Raw genomic sequence first — 21,771 nt, forward strand, 5'->3', positions numbered from 1 at the left:
ATATGGAGTATATGATATCGCTTGCTTTGCATATCCTTGGTCTGCCTGGTGGGGAAACTTAAAAACCTAAAACTCAACCTGAACAACACTTGTGATAGTATTACCAATTAAGGCAGTTCAGGTCTGCCCTTGGCCATACAACTTTTTTCCCTCCCTCAAGCAGCTTTTATAACAGAGACTTCTAGTTCAGTTTTTAACATTGACAGGTTAGTTCTCAGATGTTGTATTTTACCAAGGCAAATGCATCAAATAATACACAAGGATAACAGTCATGGTAGCATGTAGTTAAGCTTAATAACATCTATTATGTTCACCCTCAAAGCTAAAAAGGACAGCTGTATTTTCTTCATAGGCAGACACACAGGTTGTCAGTCCAGTGCTGCCCTCCTGGAGCTCGCAAGTCCTGGCCAAACTCACGCTCTGTGCTATCTTTCTAGTATCCCTTCATTATAATTTGCGAGTATTGCGTTTGCTGTGCAGGTTTTTACAACATGGTTGGCTGTCATGTATCTTCCACCCTGGAGGTGGCGGTATTCCACATGCCAAGGGATTTATTAAATTGCTCTTTCCAGCATACGAGGGATTTATTAAATTGCTCTTTCCAGCATACGAGCAGGGTTGCTTTACCTTCAGACCTCACTAAGCTGTTAGGCCCTGGTTTTGAGGGGCTTAGCCCGCCTCCCTGAGCTTGGGCTTTCCAAGTACAGAGCACTTGGTATTTCCCTTTCTGAGACTTGTGAAGAAAGCCTGGATGGGGTGTGCTCAAGCTGGTTGTTTCTCAGATCTGGTTGCTTTGGCATTTGAATTGGAACGGAGTTTTCTTAGAAGCTGATGTCAGGGCCCTCCTGTTCCATGTTGCAGCGTTCTCATATATTCCCCATTTCAAACACAGGACTATTCTCTTGTCACTGCTTCTATGCTATGAAAGTCGCACTCAAAATTAATCACTTGGAGAGATTAGCTATTTCAGTAAAAGGAGGCATTTTGTATAGTCATTGCTAAGCAAGGATCCTTATGTTGTGTAGCTCCAGATCTAAATGAAGCCTGGCAGAGGAGGGAGGATCTAAGAATAGGTCTGGCTTATGAACTAACCCTGCAGAAGGATCTAGTCCGCCAAGTCTGGGTAGTTCTTTGAATAATGAGCTCAATAAGCCAAGAGCTTGCTTAAAACTCAGGCTCAAGGAACAATACTTGTGGCCAATGTTAGTTTAAAAACTATATAAAATGAGATTCTTTTAGGCCACTCGGAGTTCAGAGCAGTTGCCCTCTGTCAGTTGGTCATGCAGATCTTTCAGGGGCTCTCTTTCCTGCCTGACTCTGTACAGCTGTTCACTCCAAGGTTTCTAAATCAGTATTGTTTAACATTTTTGACACCTGCAGGTCACTTTTGAGGCCGGGTATGTGCAAACAGATTTGCTGTCTCTTGTTTTATGTCTCTATTTCACTGCAAGTGTTAAGACTGAGCCCCAGCAGTTACCTCCCGACTCAGGAGGCCTGTGTGGAGGGATGGGGAAAGTTGCCTGCAGGCAGAGGGCGAGCACTTGTGTGGGATTATTTACACACACACACCCACCCCCTCCCAAAAAAACCCAAAACAAAACAATCAAACACCTGTCTTAACCCTTTATGAGTGAGACTTTAGGTATCGCCTCACGGTACCGGCCTGTGGCTGTAACACCAGGGCCGGCGGCACGATGCCCCGAGGGGGCTGGGGCCGGTGTAGGCCCCCGAGGCCCGCCGCTGCGGGCTCCCCCTCAGCGCCCGGGCTGGCGGCAGCGGGCGGCCCGGCCACGCGGGGAGGGGAAGGGAGAAGGGGGGGGGCGGCGGCGGAGCTCCCGGGCGGCGGCGGAGCTCCCGGGCGGCGACCCCTCCGGCGGCCCCGGCGGAGCTCCCGCCGAGGCGGGGAGCCGTTCGCGCAGGCCCTGGCCCGGCCGCCCACCCCGCCCGGAGCCGAGCTGGCTCCGCCCCCGCCGTGCCCGGAACCCTCCGTCCCGGCGGCGGTTTCCGGGCGGCGCACCAGGGCCCGGACCGGAGGCGGAAGCGTGGGCGGCGGGCCGGGCCGGGGCCGCGCGGTGGCGGTTGTGCGGGCGGCGGCGGGAAGCGGGCTGGGCCCCATGGCCTCCTCCTCCAGCATCGACATCGAGGACGCGACCCAGCACCTGCGGGACATCCTCAAGCTGGACCGGCCGGGAGGTGAGGGGCCGGGACCCGCGGGGGGGCGCGGGAGGCCGCCGCCGGCGGGCCTGGCCGGGGCGGGGCTGGACAGGCGGCTGCGCTGCCCTGTCTCGGGCCGGGGCTCCCCCCTCTGCCAGGCGCGGCCAGGCTCGGCCCGTCTGCCCTCGGGGCACCGGTGCCATCGCTCTCCGCCGGCTCCGGCTCGCCCAGGGCGAGGGTCGTCCTGCTCGGCCCTGCCTGTCTCCCCGGGAGCCCGCGGGGAGGTGTGTACCGGCCCGCAGCCCGAGGAGCCGCCCGCCCGGCCCGAGGCCCTCGCTGCGGGGAGCGCGTTCTTGGTGCTGAGGGGGGCGGGAGCAGCTGGGACCCGGAGCTCGGGGCTCCGCTCCTCTGAGCGGTGTTGCCGCTGAGGGCTGAGCAGCACCGACCTCCTCGACCTAAGTCTTCCTCCTCTGTTAAAAATACTTCGAGATTTTCCCAGGTGTCGCGCTGGGCTCAGTGGAGAGGGCTCTCAAGCCTCTCAGAGATCAATGTCTTCTTCACCCTTTCCACAAAATTTTCACTCTCCTTCTTATTTGAATGTGAAACAGGATCACAAATATCTCTCCTAAAGTCATTGGGAGTCTTCTCCTTTTGCTTTGAGCCGTTATACTTCTCAGTTCAGAGTTTAGTGGGCTCCCTTCTGCATGCAAAAATATCAGTGATGATCAGCAGTAGGTGTAGGAGCCAGCTGTATAAAACGAGTGCCCACCCCCGGGTAGCCTAGCGTCTTTCCCAACCCCCTTCGTAGCTTTTTGAACCTACCATGGTGTTACAGCCAAACCTGGTGAAGTCATCATCTGAAGGAGGCTGAGACTGTGAATGTTTTGATAAAAACCCCACTTAGTTTCTGAGTAGAAGACAGCATTTATGCCCATGTTGTGCTCCTCTTGAGGAAAAGTCAGGAATAATGTAGCTTTTAAGTGTCCTGAGAGTCATGTACGAATGTGCTATCTCCAGAGCAACTGCCACCTGTGCTGCCTTTTGCTGGGCCAAAAGGATGAGAAGTTGGCTGCAGGATTGTTGTGAGAGGGGTGCTGGAGCAAACCTACAGGAACCCAGCTTCATTAGTTTTACTACCCATAAAGAAACTTCTCATTACTTTGAAGTAGTTTCTCATGTTTCTGGAGCATTTGGGTGCTCCCAGATTACAATTCTTGTAAGAAAATACGTTTTTCCTTCACAGTGGGGCGCTCTGTACTTGAAAGACTGAAAGGAGAACTCAGTGCAGGGGTGGGGAACACTTGTTTCCCAAGCAATTTCTGAACTGAAAGGATGTGTCATTGTTGGGAAATGGTTGGAGTTGTTTCTGTTCTCTCAAGGTCACTTGACTTTCCCCTGAAGCAGCTTCTCTTGCTAATTGAAGCAAAGGAGTTATTTACTGACTATGGCTTATTTCTTTTAATTTTCCTTCTTTCCTGTTCATTCTCTTCATACCTTCTCTGTCAGCTCTAGTGCACAAGAAGCCAGTTGAGAGGAAAAGGACAAAAGGCAAAAGGACAGTAATTCAAGAACTAAGGAATCTGTGGTGATTCTCCGTAGAAATCACTGCCTGGGTAATAGAAAATAGACTTGAAAGAACTGGACGCAATAAGGTGAAGGGCAAAGAGTACATGTTTAACTGAAAGCCTCTGAAAATCCTGTTAGGATGTCAGAGGAGAGAGAAACTGGGGAATCCTTCAAGGCTTTTCAAAGAGAATAGAAGCAGCCTCATGAATTGCAAGTGTAGGGCTCATCCTGTGTGGTGCAAGGTTGCTGTTGTCAAGGTCCTATGTAGTTCTAGTTTCTGTTATACCCTGGATTTCACTTACAGATTTTAATACCCAGCAGAGACTAGTGTGGCTGCTTTCCAACGTTGTTGCCTTGAAGAAAGTTTTGCAGGAGTAGGTGTACATAGTTATGAGCAGCATTATATTATTCTAGATACTGTCCAGGCAGGTAACAAGAGAAACACTTCCTGCTCTAAAGAGATTACAATTGTCACAACGCTTTTTGGGTTCTGCTGGGTTTGGTGGTTGTGAAAATGCGATCTACCACTGACGTCTCTCTTGACACAGCTTTGGCAAACATCATCCATCACTTCAGTAGCCCTCACACTTTTTTGATGCTGTGCCCTCAGCAAGGGATTGCTACCTGATCCAACCGTGGACCTCCCAGCTGGGACACGTAGACGGTTTGTCAGAGTCCCTGATAGGGCTGTGGGCAGGACTCTTCAATCCTCTGCTGATAATCAGGTGTTAGAGGGGCTCACCCTGCTCGTGTGGCGTTTTTCAGGGAAGTTGCCATTTAGTACAAAGTAGCATCCCTGATGCGGGGGAGTGAGAGGAGAAAGAGTGCAGTATCTCAGCTCAGATTGTTTCTGCTTTCCTGCTCTTGGAAAGGTTATGAATATGACCACAATTCTTTCCCTTTGAAGGTCTAGATCTACCAGTCTGGGTTAAAGTTTTGGTTTTGTTTGTGCACCTGAGCTTCTTCTCTTCAGGATTGTGTGCAGACAGCACCTGGGCTTGTCTGGCTCCCACTAAGATAGAGTGATGGGCTAAGCCAGTTCCTGAACTTCGGTGTACTGTTGTTGTGCCCATCAGCCTCTGGGGAGTGTTTCCTCCTTCCCTTTCCTGTGGAGCGAATGTCACTGTCCTGCTGTCCGTAAAAGAGCAGAGATACTTACGTGAGCCATTCCTGTTTCTGCAAATAGAGCAAAGAAAGTATCCTATTTCTCAGGCAGCCTGGATGCTTTTTCTGTAGTGAACGTTTCCCTGCTTTGGGTCGCAAAGGATAAATTGCAGTTGAAGAAAGTTGCTCCAACTGGACAAGCACCCACTGTATGCTATAGGAGGAAGAGGTGCATCTTATTCTTGAGACAGCAAGGACAGCACAAATGTGTTAGGTGGTTAGAGGATCGCGTTCCCTGGCCTGAAGTTTCCTTGTGCTGTTTGGGTGCCGCTGCTCTTTTCTTCATGCAGTGCAGGTACACTGAGGTGAGCACCCAAATGGTCTCTGCAGCAGGATACCCTCTCACTGCACAGGCTTTCTGTGGCATAGTTGTTGATTTAATGACTCTGTTCATAAACAGGCAAGTTTTAAATATTATTCTGGCAAAGGAATAATAGATGCAGTTATTTCTATAGGCAGCAGCACTCATCCTGATATGTTAAAGGCTGTTTGGTAACTGAAAGCTTGCCTTGCTTTCAAAGGATGTGCCCCTTGCCTGTGGTTATGTTTAGGTTTGTTATATTTGCCAGTAAGAGTGGTCCTGGGAGCAGCCATTTTGCAAAAGCTCAGCAGCACTTGTTACCTGGCAACAGTATACGAAATTTCAGTTTTCAAAACCAGTGAAAATTTCAAGCAAGGGTTTTGCTGAGACAGGAGGCTTTGACTTCAGTGTGCTGATGTGTAAGTGCAGTGGGAATGGGCCTGCTCTCCAGTGGGGATCGTCAACTATTTAACTTGATAGTGAAATAGGAGAGACTCCTTTACTCCCTGTTAACATTTGTCCCCTTCTAAAAGCCTTCAGGAGGCATGGAGGTCACCAGGTAACTTGTGCTATGCCACATACATGAAGTCAGGGCACATGCACTCTTCAAAGCAGTACTGACACTCTGAACAAACAGTTTGCTTTACGCAACACTTGAGTATTATAAGCTTCTGTATGACTAGTTGACCAAAGGAAAAATAGGGGAATCCTGTGGGTGCAGCTGCACAGTTTAATAGCTCAGTTACTCAAACACCTGGACTTTGAGGGCAGATCTTGCATTCAGAAGCCAGTTTTGGAAAGAAACAAATGTATTATTTCCAGCCAGCTCCAAATGTTGCGGCTAACTGCTGTATTGCTGGACTTCACAGATCTTTCTGCAGGCATGAGGGTTAAAAATCACTTTTCCAGAACCCTTTGGTCTGGCACTTGATTCAGTAAATCTGAATTACCAGCTTAGTCTTTCTGATCCAAGACTATTTGCTCCTTAAACTTGCTAAGTTCCTTGTACTTGTTCTTTGGTGTTATTCTGGTCTTCTGGGAATGCTTGTGTAAGAAAAGAGCTCTGACTTCACTGGTTTGTGTGGAATTAAGTTTCTTACATGGGAGGTCTCTTAACACATCCTTTTTGGAGAATACTTTCCCTGACCAATTCGGTGTATTCTACTGGATAGACCAGTAGAACCTGACAAAAACCATCTGCAGGTAGTGTATTTCATGCAGTGCTATTTCTTTTAAATGGATATTGTGCCCAGCTGGTCATGCTTTTCCCTAGGTTCAGTGAATGAGAACCAGAGGCCGTCAAATTCATATAACGGAGACCTGAATGGACTGCTGGTGCCTGATCCCATCGTGGCTGGGGATGGACCTTCTCTGGCTAAGCCTGTACATCGCAGCATTTCTTTGGGAGCTCTGCAGGAGAAGCAAGTCATGTAAGTTTTGTAGAAAAAATACTGGGAGTGAGTAGAGAACGATTAAAAATTGGTTCTAGTGAGCCTGTACAGGCATGCTGGGAATCTGAGGATGAGTTTTACGTTGAGTTCAGGTGACAGCTGTGAGTCTATGCTCTTGGTCAGAGCTGTTGTAGCTTTTGTGAGGCCGGTGCATGGAGTCTGCCATCCTTGCTGTTTAGGAACTGAAAAATATCAGCAGAGGTGTTTAGAGAGAAGGGGAACAGGACTGGTCTCATAGTGGACATTGTAAGTCCAGGATGGAGGTAAATTAGTAGGGCTCTGGGTGAAACTTAGCAATGCAGACCTCCAGCTGGGCTCCTTCAGGGACCCAGGTTACCTGAGGAGTAACTTATACCAGTTCACAGTACGTCAGACCTTGCACTTGTCGAAGTACTTCTTGCCACATAACTTAAAACAGGACAGATGGTCCCGAGCTAGATTTCTGCCTAACTCTTTGCTGAGTTGTGCATATGCTTTGGTGTGTTTTGGACAGTACATGTGCTTTTACTGCTTATATGCAAGAGGACATATGCATATAGAATACTTTGGATTTGTCATAGGAGTAGTAGTACAAATCCACATCAGTCTAATTAGTTTAATGCTTGGCTCTGTGTGCTGACTATTAACTTTAGAGCTTGTATAAATAGCTGTGGGTTCTGTGGTGGTGGTTTTGAGAGATGATGCCATGAGAACCATGAGCCGTGTGCATTGTTGTTGATGAAGTTCAACTGGTTGGCTTTGTCTCTTTGCACCTTTCAGTGTTCGGTGGTAGTCAAGGCTACTTGAGCCAAGTGTAGGTCTGTGTGCTCAAGTCAAATAGACTGGAGGTTTTTAAGCTCAACAGACACAGGTGTTTGGCGCTCTCAAACCTGTGACACATGGGGAAGGGAGACTCTTAACTGAAGGTGGTTTCTGTTTTCAGTTGTTCAGCTCAAACCCCCTAGATGCACAGATACTCCTGCTGCATTGCTGTTAAAATTATGAATAGCGAATATCTAACCTCTGTTCTCTTCCTGTGAGTCCTGTCTGATTTTGTTTCCCTTTGTTTTTCTTAAAAGCTGCCTTTCTGGTGATGACAGCTCCACTTGTGTAGTGATATCGGCAAAAGATGTGGAGATAGTGGCCAGCAGTGATTCCAGCATCACCAGTAAGGCCAGAGGAAGTAACAAGGTAAGGAGCAGGAGAAAGCACGGTTCTGTCTCATTTTGTCACATCAGCTCATGCTTGAATATTTTAAACAGAAATGACTATCTTCTTTCCTGAGCTACAGGAGCTTGTAATTAGGTAGAAGTTTGTCGAAGAACTTAACAAGGGGGAAAAAATTGGAGTGGCATCTCATAGCTGATTGTTACTTTTTTTCCAAAGTCTGGCTAAGGTATCCTCTAATTTTCAGGAATAAGTCCATGATCTAAGCTGTAGGTTTCTGGGAAAGTGCCCTTCCTTCACAAACAAGCTTTTTCCTACTGACTGTTTCTTCACTGCAAGGTCTTCACTATGGAGGGAGGATTGCTCTTGATAGTTTGCTAGCCTCAGTCCTGCTGAGGTCTCTACCCGACAGATTAGAGCTGCAGAAGAACAAATATGTTGAGATTAGAACTGGTGCTGTAGCAGACTACGAAGACATGCTCAGAACAAATGCTAGTAATTAGGAGAGAACACTCTGGTCTTGATCTTCTTGGCCCTTTTGCGTATCGTTTTGTTCTTTGATTAAGAGACCACAGCAATGGTAAATGAGTACTGTACTGTTATAATTGGTTTTCATAGATAATACTGAAGATAAAAATGAAAGAGGGGATCACTGCTGTAATTTCCAGAGTATTTCTTGATTCTTTGCTCACAGAGACAATGCTTATCAAGTAAGACCAGGACACTCAGTTTCTTGGAAATCAGTATTGAAACTAAAAGGCAAGTGCCCATGCAGCAAATGTTTCTATATTGCAAAAAAGTTTGAGAGCTGGGAATCCAGACACAGTGCTAATAAAGAGGTAAAGGCTACTCTGCTGTAGCTGCAGGGTAGAGTGTTGTTTTGTAGCATGACAAATTCAGTGAGTTGCATTCCTTCTTGCGATGGAAGGAAACATTCATCAGCCTCCAGAACTCTGAATGTTCAGGGCTCTGCATTCAATGTGCAATTCTTCTTACCAACTGCTGTTTCTAACCATTTCCTATAAAGCATTACAGATCTTCCCGACAGGAAATGGTATATTTGGCAGGTTTGTTCCAGGCAAAACTTAATTCCAGACATTTCTCATGTTTTGTTTTCTTTCTCCTGAGCAGGTGAAAATACAGCCTGTTGCTAGATATGACTGGGAGCAGAAATACTACTATGGCAATCTGATAGCTGTTTCAAACTCTTACCTGGCTTATGCCATTAGAGGTGAGATGCCTTCTTGTTTTGGATGTGATTTGTATTCTTTTCCCTGTGTATCTCTAAAAGAGTCAAAGTTTGCATTGGAAGGAGGTAACTGGCAATAATTGAAACACATCTTGCAATACCCAGATCAGGGTGCTGTTGCAGTGGGAATATAAGTGAAGCTGGAGCTACAGGGGAGAGAAGAGTTGGTCATGTGGGAGAGTTTCTGCTGAGAAAGAAGGCTTTTCTGAAGTTAAAAATAAAGACTCAGTGGTGATGGAGAGTTGAAGGTCTACATTGGTTTCACTGGGCAGTAAGCTGATGTTCGGATTACTCCTCTAATTAAATATTTCTGCAGCAAACAAGCTTCTCTGTAGCTAAGCACAGAAACAGCCCTGTGGTAATTTGAGCAGATAAATGTTTGTGATGGATTTGCTTGCATAAATTTGGAGTTGAGTTTAAGGCTAAATTTAGAGGAGCCAAAGAGCAATGCAGATGCAGTGTATTTTGCAGTAGGAAGGGAGAGAAAAGCAGAACAATGCAGGGATAGATTGTTTCACAACATATATGCAACAAAAACCACTTAGTCATCTGCAGTGTCTCTTCCTGCTCTCATATAAGCACACAGTGTTTGGGGCTCCATCACTGCTCTTCCCTTCTTAGTTCTAGCACCTATCAGTTTAGCCTTTTATGAAATCTACTGCTCTGCTTCTGTGTTCTTTCCTAGCTGAGGTTATTTTAGAGCAGCTTTAGGGTGTCTTGTCCTTTTTTTAAAGTATTAAAGCTGAGTACAGTAACGCTAGGGAAAGATGAGTTGTCTGCTGGGGCTGGCTTGGGCATCAAGAAGTGGAAACAATATGGTCTCCGTAAGACTGCCTGCATTACAGTGATTTTTGTCTGAAATGGGGAAGCTGAAAACTTTGTTTGGTATGCGTATGCTCTAAAGCATGTTTTTTTTCAGTCAGGCAAGCCAAAAAACAGTGCTTTTTGCCAGGTGAATGTTTATGGTCTTTACATTCCCCTTACAGAACACTTGAGCTACCTGCCTCTCGGTGACTCCTTTTTCTCCGGTTACGGAGAAAACGAAGCTGCAATTAAAATTAACTCACTGTCACTGGAGGTCAGTCTTGGAGGTTCAGTAGCTTTATCATGATCTCAGGATAAAGATTTAGGCCTTACATTTAATGAAGGCATCTTTCATGAGAATGGTCCTGGTATTTACAAGAAGTCAACTTCTGTTGCCTTTAAGTAGAACAACAGAATTTTTGGTGCTCAAGAAACAGAAGATATGGGGAATTAAGACTGCCTCAGGCAAAGTCCTTCCTGATGCTGCTGTTCCAGTCTTCTGCACCAACACTGAAAAGTGCAGTGAATATTTATGCATTTACCCTGCGCCTTGAAAGGGCTTGTTAACATGGTACCTATTGATAAGGGTTTTCAGTGTGCTGCTGGTGACAGCTGGTGGCAGGATGGGTGCTGGAAATGACAAGCTGATGGCTGGAAACAAAGGCAGTCCTGTGGGAAACTGCAGAGATAAATGGTGACTTCTCCCTCTTTTCTGCAGCTGCCAGCAATGGCTCTGCTATGGTGCGGGTGTTGAGCGTCAGCACTGCTGAGCGGACCTTGCTGAAAGGATTCACTGGCGGCGTGGCAGACCTGGCTTTTGCTCATCTCAACTCCAACCAGCTGGCGTGCCTGGATGAAGCTGGCAACCTTTTTGTCTGGCGCCTGGCCATGGATAAAGAAAAAATCCAGTATCTTGTCAAAATGCGCCTCATATCAGTCTTTGTGTAATGGTAGATGTGAATGCAACCTCAAAATTGCAACTTATTTTACAGTCTTTCCAGAGTAGCAACTTGCAGGGGGAAGGTCGGTAGTTCTGCCCCTTCCAGAGTATCGGATCAGTCAACTTGCACCTGTATTCAGCACAGTCATTACTTGAAATCACACGTAACTTGAAATTCTAGGAGTGACACTTCAGTGCTCCTTCTGCTCCGGGCAGAAGTAGTAAGTGAGAAGTGTCAGTCTGTACTAGCTGGCCTTACACATGGACAGTGTTACCTCAACCATGTGACAAAGCTTTTTACTCACGTTTGTCTTATTCTAGCTCTTCTCAGTTACTTCTCAAGGGAATAGGATGTAATATTTCCTTCCCACTCACTGTCTTCCTTCCAAACCTGTCATCCCTCTTCTTTTGGTGGTCCTGAAATTTATTTTCAGTGTTTGATTCATTGCCCTTGATCTTTTCCTTTTTATTGTCCTAAATATTTTCATTGCTAGGAGTGACTTTTAGGAAGCACCTCCATCTGTGGGATATGTTGTCTTGGATTGTGGCTTCTTAATTTTAATAGTATACCATTTTTTCTAAAGCAACTGGAACAAAAGTGGTTATAGTTGTTTAAGTTTTTATTTGTAGAGGCGGACCAGAGCACTCAGCCTGGGGCAATGTGGTGACTTTTCTGTGGTAGTGTTGCCATGCTAGCTGAAATCATTTAATCTGTCCCTCAGCAGTTGTGTGAATTGCACATTCAGACATGGCTGTGTGCTCCTGTTGTGCTTGTCCTGTCCCTGTCTGCAGGCTGCAAGAGAAAATTATGAGACTCTATTAACTTTTGTAAGCTTAACCTCTTCTGACAGTGAAGAAATGCTAGCTTGTCTGCTTTCTTAGCAGAATCCTTTTACCTGATTTCTTTTTGAATCTCAGTGATCCAAAAAAGCTTGAGGTTTTATGGTATTTACTGGAGGACCAAGCCTGAATGGGTTATTGCTGAGTGTCCATAGCACAGCCGGAATGTTAGGTTCCTTAACCGTGGTGATCAGAGAGGAGATCTTGGTTAACATCAAGCGGCCTGACAATACCCCATTGAACACCTCTCGAAGAATCATCTGGTGCCCTTTCATCCCAGATGATAATGAGGAGAGTGGTGAAGAGGGAAGTCAGACACTGGCATTATTGCATGAGGACAGGGTAAGGAAACCCTAATTTTGAAACATCCTTATTACCATTAGAGGGAAAGAATCTAGTGAAGGAAAGAGCTGATATGGTTAGAGTGGTAAAGGATCCTGTCTGGTCCATGTAAGGGATCCTCCTGTAACATGAGATGTGGGATTCCTCTCTTCCAAGGAGAGGTCATTCTGATATTTTTCTGGGCCTCAGGAGGGTGGAAAGTGATAACTTTACTCGCCATCAAATAGTCAAATCAGGTAGATATGGGAAGGTTTATGTCAGTTGCCATCGGTCTGGTATATCAGGATATAAGATAAGGACATAAGAAATTCTCCACTGGATCAGACCAGTAGTTGTAGAAATAAACCTGTGTGCCTGCGTGTTTGTTTTCCAGGCAGAGGTGTGGGATTTGGACATTATCCGAACAAACAACAGCTCCTGGCCAGTGGAAGTGCATAACATCAAAGAAGGCTTCATTGTAGTGAAAGGCCACAGCACGGTATAAATCTGTTTTGTTTTCTTTACTGCCATTGCCTAGGTGACTGCTACAGATCACTTAGGGGGTTTTGGGGTTATAGTGTCTCAGGAGCTGCAGTTCTTAGGACAGTTGGCTGTAAAAAACACAGTTTTTTACCCATCACACTCATCCACACACCCTATCGGTAAGTAGCCTTTGTTTAAAGAGCCAAGGTGAATGTGTAGTTTTTCACTTTGAAAATGGCTCTTGAAAAAACTCATCTGTATGTCAAACAGGCCACTGGAAAATCTGAGCTGTCAATATTTCAACTATTTTCTTGTATCTCCTGGTAAATGGAACACTTAACACTGCTGTGGGTTACTGCTGGATGAGAAGGGGAAAATTAAACCAAATGTCATCTTTATTCATAAGAATAGTTTTATCTGTGAATACAGTGGATCAGGACTGCAGCTGAGTATCCAATAGGTGATATTTTGAATATAAAAGAAACAATTGGAAAGAGTTCAATTTCACTGCTTGAACAGGGTAATGACAAAGTAATTTTATCATTTAGGAGAAACAATAATCATTGTGAAAACGCGAAAGATCAAAGAACAAAATTAGTTCTGTTCATAACAGGAGGAACAGTAGCAGCACAGTCCATTGTACTTAAATTTGGTGTCTGGAATAGGTGATTGTTAATTATTACTACAAAAAAAAGTTCTGTCAATTCTTCTGTGAAGAGTTAAGCTGCCTGGTGACAAATCTGACAGAAATCACTCTGACCTGTACTATCACGCAGTTACTCTCTCCAAACAGGAATTTGATTACTTTTTCTTCCTGTGAAATAAAAAAACTATAAAATTACTTTTCTGTGTCTCTTTCCCCCTCTGTAGTGCCTGAGTGAGGGAGCACTTTCTCCAGATGGAACTGTGTTGGCCACAGCAAGCCATGATGGTTTTGTTAAATTCTGGCAGATCTATATTGAGGGGCAAGACGAGCCAAGGTAACTGAAGAATGAAAATGAAGAGTGTTGGAACAGAGCATGACAATTTCTCTGTGAGAATTACCTTGTTGCAGAATCACCTGCGATGGTCATTCTCAGGACATTATAAAGATACAGGGTGAATGTTTGTGATTTGTTGCTGAAGAGTTGTATCACTGAATATCACACATGCTCAAGATTTGGTGAACTTAGGGAGGAAAAAAGCAGAGAGCTGTGTCTGGAAACAGGAGTTCTGTGCTTTGCCCAACCTGTAGTCAAACTCTTCTGCGCTGTCCCTGTAAATACAGAAAGTTTCTCTGAGCTGTTCCTCTCAGTATTGACTTCTTTTATGTATTAGGCCCTTGTTAAGACACCAAACCAAGTATCAACACGTGATTCTTTTTTTGGCCACAGTCTATGGCAGTATGGGCTGTTATCTCTCTATATAAGCCTGTAAACAGCTACAAACTAATAACACTTGGTGGCTGCTGACTTAATGCTGTTTTTGGACAAGGAGTAATGTATTCAGCACCCATCTTACATATTCCTTATTACTACTACACCCTGCACACTCTTTTCTTTCCTAGGTGTCTTCATGAGTGGAAACCTCATGATGGTAGGCCTCTTTCCTGCCTGCTCTTCTGTGACAACCATAAAAAACAAGACCCAGAGTAAGTCCTCAACACTGTACTTGGAATATGAAAGTTTAGTAGTGTCTTCTAACTCTACCTTTGGAGGTTCCTTGTAACTGCACTGTACTTGTAAAAACTTAGCTTTGTGGCAGAAGCAAGTCCTGTCCCCTTTGTAGTCGATTTTCTAGTGATGAAGAAATAAATAAGGCTCTGGAGCACAGCCTAAAGTAACCTTAATCCTAGTGTCAATTACATGAAAGCAGTGAAAATTCTGAGTCCTTTCAGGTTTGTGGTATGGTCAATTTTAACTGGCCTGTTATCTTCCAAACTTCTATTGCAGTTGATTAAAAAATAGCTTTTAAAAAAAAAAATTATTCTTGAGATAGTTGTGGCTGTATGGTTCCTGAGAGCTGTAGCAGTTTGCAGTCTGCCTCAAAAACACATTTTCTGGGAACTTTAAGACATGGTTGGGCAAAATCAGCTATGGGCAGCTTGTGAGAAACTTCTGTGAAATGTTCTTATGGGAAGGACCAGATCTTCTTTAAGAGAACTTAATTCTGCTGTGGCTGCAGGGTTCCCTTCTGGAGATTTCTCATCACAGGAGCAGATCAGAATAGAGAACTGAAGATGTGGTGCACTGTGTCTTGGACCTGTCTGCAGACTGTCCGGTAGGTGTTGGTTTGCTGACCCCTGAAGGGTTGGATTTACCTCAAACAGAGGATCATAACAAAATGCTCAATTTCCAGGTATATATACTTTGCAGAGGTGATCCTTGATTTCCAAAGGAGTCTACTCTAGGCCTAGTTGAGTCTCCTCCTTTGTCAATCTCTTGAACATTGTTAGGGCTGTGGCAGACTGCTTTGGCCATGGCAGTTAAGCTTTGGCCAGGCCAGGAAGGCTCATCCTCTTATACAGTCTCCTTGGTGTTACCAAGACCTGTTGCATTCGCTTCGTTCTGTAGAGCACAGACATACCTGTAGCATGAGCAGAGGCATTCTAAAATTGCGTGCCTTGAGTGCTTGCTTCTCTAAAAATATTAGATATTCGATAACCAATCTAGGGTCTTTCCTATTATTGCTTTTTCTGATTTAAATAATGATACGCTGCTATGTTGACAGAACTTAAGCAATTATACAAGGCTTATTTGCTGAGTTGTATAGGTACAAAAGTTCAAATTCTGCTTTAGTCTGTCCCTTCACTCAGCTTATGTTCCCTAATTTTTCTGATGGTGGATCATGTCCTTTCTGATCACATGCACACTTAAGGCCACTTCTGAATTGTCCTCTTAAAGTGAGAAGAATATGGTGTTCAGCTGAGTGCTGCTTTTTCCACCTCATACTACAGAAAGTCCCAAACCTGTAGATGGGTTATTTTGGTTTGGTGAATTTTTCGTTTTAAATCTGTAGCATTGGCTCTTGTTCTACGAATGTGGAACATGTTAAGTAATGACAAACTGTCATCTTTCATTTAAATGTTCAGAATCCATAACTAGATCCTATTGTGTGATCTCCCTGCTGGTCTCTTAGCTGAAGTTAGCACTGATTCCTGCAATGATTTTTTGTTCTAGTGGGTGGTTGCACTGTAATATAGCTGTAAACTCCTTAAGATGTTGTTTTTGTGTTTTAGCTAATGCAGTTTCATAGCAGTCATTCTGGTTGTGCTAATCTACCTTGCTTTCTGCACACCTCCCCACCCCCTGCCCCCCTCTTATTTGTGGATCTAGCTTTTCTCCTGACATCTTCAGCTCCATGAGTATTCTTCCCAGCCTGAAAGTCTGCCTGGACCTCTCCGCTGAGTATCTGATACTGAGTGATGTGCAGAGAAAAGTAGGTGGTTCATTTTATTGCTGGCTATGTGGGTAAGGGTGACAGAAGGAGAAATGGCCATTTGTGTGACTGATTCTGCTGCCTGGGTTTAGGATTTGTACATTAATAGCTAGAAAAACAGAGGCTGGCCTCAGCTATTTCACCATAAGATGACAAATGATAACAATTTAGCTGATTAGTCTTGAGGAGCCTTAAAGATTACTTTTCACCATAAAGTGAAGCTCTCACCCTGTGTCTGGCACAGTAGGATTGAGTTCCTGATCAGCATTGACTCAGATAGGAGTGTGCTGCTTGTGGTTCTTATGGGTGTTCTGTTTCAAATTTAAATAGCCCAGGCTTTATTCCAAGTCTTGTTCAGGTGCTAGGCTTTGTAGTCCACACACACCTATGCGTGGCCAGCAGCGAAACACCACCCAGCTGCTCACTCACCCTCCCCACCCCTGGGGATGGGGGAGGGAGTTGGAGGGCTAAAGGTGAGGAGACTTGTAGGTTGAGATAAAAACAATTTAATAATTGATATAAAGTAATTATGATTAGGATAATAATAATATAAAGTGCAAACGAGTAAGACACAATGTGATTGCTCACCATCCGCTGACCGATGCCCAGCCCGTTCCCAGCTAGTAATCCCAGAGAAGGAAGAATCCCTAAACTGCAATCCCAGAAGCAAGAGCAGGCTTCTTGGTCAACCTTTTCTATATACTGAGCATGATATTGTATGATACGGAATATTTCATTTCCCATTTTGGGTCTGTTGCTCTGGCTGTGCTCCCTCTCAGCTTCTTGTGTACCTGCACACTAGCAGGACATGGAATGTAGAAAAGTCCTTGATTTCTTAGCAACAACTGAAAACATCAGTGCATTATCAACATTATTCTCATATCAAATCCCATACGGAATCCAAAACATAGCCCTATTCTAGCTGCTAAGAAGAAAAAAAATGTTAGCTCTCTCCCAACCAAAACCAGGACAGTGTTGTCTGCTCTGAAAGCCCAGGGACTTACTGTTTCTGATTCTTCCAGGTCTTATATGTGATGGAGCTGATGCAGAACCAAGAGGAAGGTAAAGCTTACTTCAGCTCCATCTCAGAGTTCCTCCTTACCCACCCAGTCCTAAGCTTTGGCATCCAGGCGGTGAGCCGCTGTCGGTTAAGGCACACCGAAGTGCTCCCAGCAGAAGAAGAAAATGACAACTTAAGTGTAGGTAGGTGATGAAAACAATTTGCCCGCTGTGAGATCAGGATGTTTTTCTTGCCTGGTTTTCTCATGAAAGGCTGGCTCTCTTCTCTTAATCTGTACAAAATACATCCTGTGCACTAGAGCACTTCCAAGCAGCACAGTTGAGTTGGATACAAGGGACCACTGGAAGTCTCTGGTCCAACCTGCTGCTTGAAGCAGGACTATTGCTGGTGGTAGATTGGGTCACCTATGGCTTCATCTACATGCTTGTTGAAGCCCCCCAAACATGACATTTCTGGCTCTGCTCTGGTGCCCTGTCCCATGGCTGCACCCTTTCCTAAAGAAAATGTGTTCCTAATATCCAGCCTGGACCTCCCAACCCAGATTGTGGCCACTGTTCCTTACCATGCAAACCCTGCAGAGATGTTTCTGTTATTAAAAAAGCATTCCAGGGCTGTGTGGGCTGAAGTGAGTGCAAGTGACACTTTGGTTAAGGTACAAGATTAGCTGCTCTGCATCAGTTGTGATGCTTTTGCAATTGCATAATGTCATTGCCCCCAGCAAAACACGGGGGACAACTTCCTCTGGCAGCACAGGGCTGAGTCCCTCTCCAGCACAGTTTGATGCAGGCTCACGGGAGCACAAGAGTTCCTGGAAGAACTGGCAGAATGTATTTCTGTCACGGCTTGTCTGAGTAAACTCTGTAGTTAACCATCAGAGGTGTGAGCATGTGGTCTGAGAAATCAATTGTTTGCTTCTGAATCATTCCGCCTGAGCTGTGACCGGTGTGAAGACAGCATGCAGTCTGAGTTGAAGGAAAAGGTGGGGTTCTCCATCGTGTCCAGAAGGCATATTGCCAAGCCACAAAGCTTCTTTTAACAGAAATGAATAAGTAACTCTCTTTTAGAGGAGAGGCACATGAAACATTTTCTCTGGCTGTTACTACGATGAATGTAATAGTGAGTCCTGTGGAGAACTGTCCCATCCAAGTGTGCATTCATTGCTGTCTCTCTTCAACTGTTGGCTTGCTCCTGATCCCCTACTTTTATATTAGTAAAATTTGGAAAGATGCTTTGAATAACATGGACATGTTTGCAGTTAGAAAGATTCCCGGGCTATTGGTAAAGCAGTGTCATGTGCTTCCATAGGCCTAATATTCGTTGATTCCTGTTGTTGTCAGTATTTGTGGTGTATTGCTCTGAAATGCAGAAACACAAATGATAGATACATGTTGCAAGTCAGCAGCAGGCTGGGGCTGAAACTTCAGGTCCCTGATTGGTGCTCAGATAATTGGGACAATTTGCATAGGAATGCCTAATACATTTCTTTAATAGAGAGTGTTAGGTTTATCTTTCCTACTTAGCCTCCTTAGCTTTCTTAGCAGTGAGACTGATACATGTGTTGGGTGAATGTTGTCAGCACTGCCTGAGGGGAAGTTATTGCAAAGCTTTTCATAACTATAGCTATTTACAGTCGGGAAGGATGGTTGAGCCCTAGTCTGAATGTCTGTACAATATAAGCTAGCATGTGTCTTTTAAAATATACCCAACCAGTCGCTGCAACAGCCAGAACAGATCTCTGGCAGTTCCAGACCTCAGCTTTCTCCTCTTTTTTTTTTTTTTTTTTAATTGTTTTTTTCCCCCTCTTCTTTGAGGCTTGTTTGGCTGGCTTAGAGCAAATTTGATTGTTCTCACGCTGAAAAGTAAAGGGAAAGTAAGATATACTTTCCCTTAACAGGGCAAAGCCACCTCTGAAGCAGAGAGTTGATGAAGCTGTATTGTGCTGGTTCTCTGCTGCTGGTTCATTTACTATGATGTTTTCCTAGTACTTTGTTTGTAGTTTCCATCCAACTTCATGTTTTACTTTTGTCTTCCAGAAGGCGCTCAGGGAGCTGGGGCTGTTGAATCAGCAGCAGGCGTGCTGATAAAACTCTTCTGTGTGCACACCAAGTGAGTATGTGTAGCAGCTACCATGGGCAGGTGTCTGTGGTTACCCTAATCCTGCACTGACTTGTAGAAAGTTAATTTACCAATCCCTTTTGCCATAACAAAAACTACTGGGAGCTATAGAAACTTAGCTGTGGTGTGTTCACTGTGGCCTTACCAGGAAGCAGCACTTCATGGTGTGGTGGCAAGCTAGTATTTTTGTCACCATGAGTATGTTGTGACTTAAGAGTTGTGCTCATGTATAAAGTGCTGGGAAGCATGTCCCAAATGCCCTGGGCACCAGAACTGAGTGGCACAGCTGAATGAGGATCAGCTGCTGCTGCTTCTCTCACAGGCGGGAAACACTGAAGTGTATTCCAAGGGAATCAGTTCTGTGAAGAGAAATCTTCTAAGTGTTAGACTTCTCTTGGTGATTCATAAAATAATCAGAGATGCCTGGTGTTTCTTTCAGGGCCCTACAGGATGTGCAGATTAGATTCCAGCCTCTTCATAGTCCAGACACAAGTTCATCCATGCCTTCCCATGGCTCTCACGAAGAATTTGGTGAGCATTTGTATTCAGTTGATCTTCAATGTTGCTGAGCTTTTAAAGGTGGTTGGGGGGCCCGGGGGGACAGCAGGAGGGCAGCTTTGGGTGTGTCTTTGTAATAGAGTGGTGTCATTGTATAAAGGACCCTGAATACGGACTAGCTGTGAAGCAGGCCTCTTGGTTAGACCCTGGTGTGAGTATGGAGCGTGGGGACATGTTAGGATAGGAGTGCTGATGCTTTGTGCATGCTTGAGTTCACCTTGCTAGGTGATTTAGCACTTCTGCTAGAAACTAGACTTTTGTCTCTTGTCAGGCAGAAGAGATTACAGTGACACCAGAGCTTTGGGGGTAGAGGGGACTGGGCTGTGTGTAGTGTGCCCTTTCAGTTCATTCACCATTCTGGGATGTGGCTGTTAAAACTGGCCTTGCATGTGGGGAAGAAAGGAAGCTTGGATCCCTTATTATCAAAGCCACGACATCCACTGTTTAGCATACAAAGAGTAAGCCTAACACAGGATTTGCCTTGCCCTAAGGTTTGATTAGGGTGTTGCAGGGTTTTTGCTCATTCTTTTTGGAAACCAGTATGGCTGGCCTAACTCCATACTTTGTGGAATTAAAGGTTTAGCTTTTGGGGGTAGTTCCTGTAGACTGATTTGTATTTCTCCCTTGAAAGCCTTTCCAGACCACATGGCTGATCTAAGCACGGAAGGGCTGGGATCTGAAAAAGGATCAGTGCATGGCTCTCAACCAGACCTGCGGCGTATTGCTGATCTGCCTGTGCCAGCAGACTTCCTTTCCCTCTCAAATGATGCCAAACCTAAGCTGATGACTCCAGATGCATTCATGACACCAAGTACATCTCTTCAACAGGTAACCAGAGAGCAGCACTGTTATTGTCAGTACAAGGGATGTGTTTGGATTTTGATACTTTTGGGAACTTTTTCTAGGCAGTACTAACTGATAGGGTATGCTAACTGAATGCAAAGCACACAGGAAACGGTGCATGTAACCAAACTGAGTAAAGACATGTTGGCACATCTAAAATGCTAAGCTGGCCTAAGCTTGTGTTGCGAGTGCTGTGTTTAGCTGCAAAACTGCTGATGTAGCTGTGTTATGTAGAAATACGGGTTTGCTAAATAGCTGTATCTAAGCTGGGAGACTGCTCTTTCTGATTTATACATGTTGTTTGGGGTTGGGATATAACTATAATGGAAAAAAATATGCCATCTCTACACATTCTGTCTTACGGGATCCTGTGGGAAGGCATGTCTGAAATTATCAGGTGTGTAGATGGGCCTGTAACGTCTTCTGCATAAGATCTGCAAATAGATGATCCAGTGGGTTTTTTTGACTGTAACATACAGGCCTTATCTTGTACAGGAGACAAGACTTCTGTGTGTGTTCTAAGGTTTTCGGTATCAGGAAGTATGTGAAGCATTCCGTGGGATTTGGTGATATCTGCAATAAGCATGCATTTACTCCTCAGTGCGGCTCTGATGGAGCAGTCAGAAAACATAGAATTCATTCTCTTAGTGCTCTGTCACATGTCTGTGGCCAGCAGTGCTGTATCACATACCCCTGGGTCCTGCTGGGCATTTCTAGAGGCTGCCTGGCACTGACAGTGTGCATCTGTCTAACACAGCGCAGGTTTCTGCTGCCCCTTCTTGGTTATGCCAACAAGTAGAAATGCAGGAGCTCGCTGTTTTTTGGCTGCTCTGCCTGCGAGTGTCATATGTTAGTTTGTCTTAAACCCACTCAGATGTTCTTGCTTTATAGCCTGCTTTTGTGCCTCTACTGAATTTGTACTGAATCTCTGTACTGAATTTTTGGCTGTGTAGTTTTCTCCATGTGCTTTTAGAATGGGAGTAGACCCAAATTAAAAAGTATTTTTACAAGTGCATCCTGTAAGAAAAGTGATTTGCAACCTAATTACAAGGTGTGGATTTCACTGGTGAGAAGCTGTGCTGTTTGTTTTCTTTGCCTTTCTGTGAGAAATAGACTGTCAGCAGTTCTTTGCCGTGCTGATACAGTTCTTGTAGGCAAGGAGGAGAGTGCTTGTGAGTAGGGCTCCACATACAAATCCTGAGGCAGGGCTTCCCCCTCCAAGGGAGGAACATGTGGTTGTCACCACAGCTTGGACGTGTAACTGGAGGAGCCCAGATGAAGATTTCTGCACACAGAGATGTGCAGAAATTGAGTTTGTGCTGAGTTGACTAATGAGAGAGCACCACCCCAGCAACAACTTGAGAAGCAAAGAATAATTTAAACTCCTCCTAAAGGTTT

At 44.9% G+C, this 21,771-nt stretch overlaps 1 protein-coding gene across 2 annotated transcripts in view; it reads left to right on the forward strand.

The window, feature by feature from the left end:
* The first annotated feature begins 2,050 nt into the window (after window positions 1-2,050).
* EDC4 (enhancer of mRNA decapping 4) overlaps window positions 2,051-21,771 on the forward strand; it is a 38,344-nt gene continuing 18,623 nt past the window's right edge. For both annotated transcript variants that reach the window (XM_074913339.1, XM_074913340.1), the window contains exons 1-15: window positions 2,051-2,193; window positions 6,459-6,615; window positions 7,695-7,806; window positions 8,914-9,013; window positions 10,554-10,743; window positions 11,810-11,957; window positions 12,331-12,435; window positions 13,290-13,399; window positions 13,966-14,049; window positions 14,583-14,678; window positions 15,734-15,836; window positions 16,859-17,039; window positions 18,891-18,963; window positions 19,412-19,503; window positions 20,162-20,358. In XM_074913339.1, coding sequence (XP_074769440.1) covers window positions 2,115-2,193; window positions 6,459-6,615; window positions 7,695-7,806; window positions 8,914-9,013; window positions 10,554-10,743; window positions 11,810-11,957; window positions 12,331-12,435; window positions 13,290-13,399; window positions 13,966-14,049; window positions 14,583-14,678; window positions 15,734-15,836; window positions 16,859-17,039; window positions 18,891-18,963; window positions 19,412-19,503; window positions 20,162-20,358 — 1,827 coding nt within the window. In that variant the 5' untranslated portion in view covers window positions 2,051-2,114. The remainder of the gene's footprint in view (window positions 2,194-6,458; window positions 6,616-7,694; window positions 7,807-8,913; window positions 9,014-10,553; window positions 10,744-11,809; window positions 11,958-12,330; window positions 12,436-13,289; window positions 13,400-13,965; window positions 14,050-14,582; window positions 14,679-15,733; window positions 15,837-16,858; window positions 17,040-18,890; window positions 18,964-19,411; window positions 19,504-20,161; window positions 20,359-21,771) is intronic.

Source organism: Athene noctua, chromosome 9 (assembly GCF_965140245.1).
Source record: "Athene noctua chromosome 9, bAthNoc1.hap1.1, whole genome shotgun sequence".
NCBI lineage: Eukaryota > Metazoa > Chordata > Aves > Strigiformes > Strigidae > Athene > Athene noctua.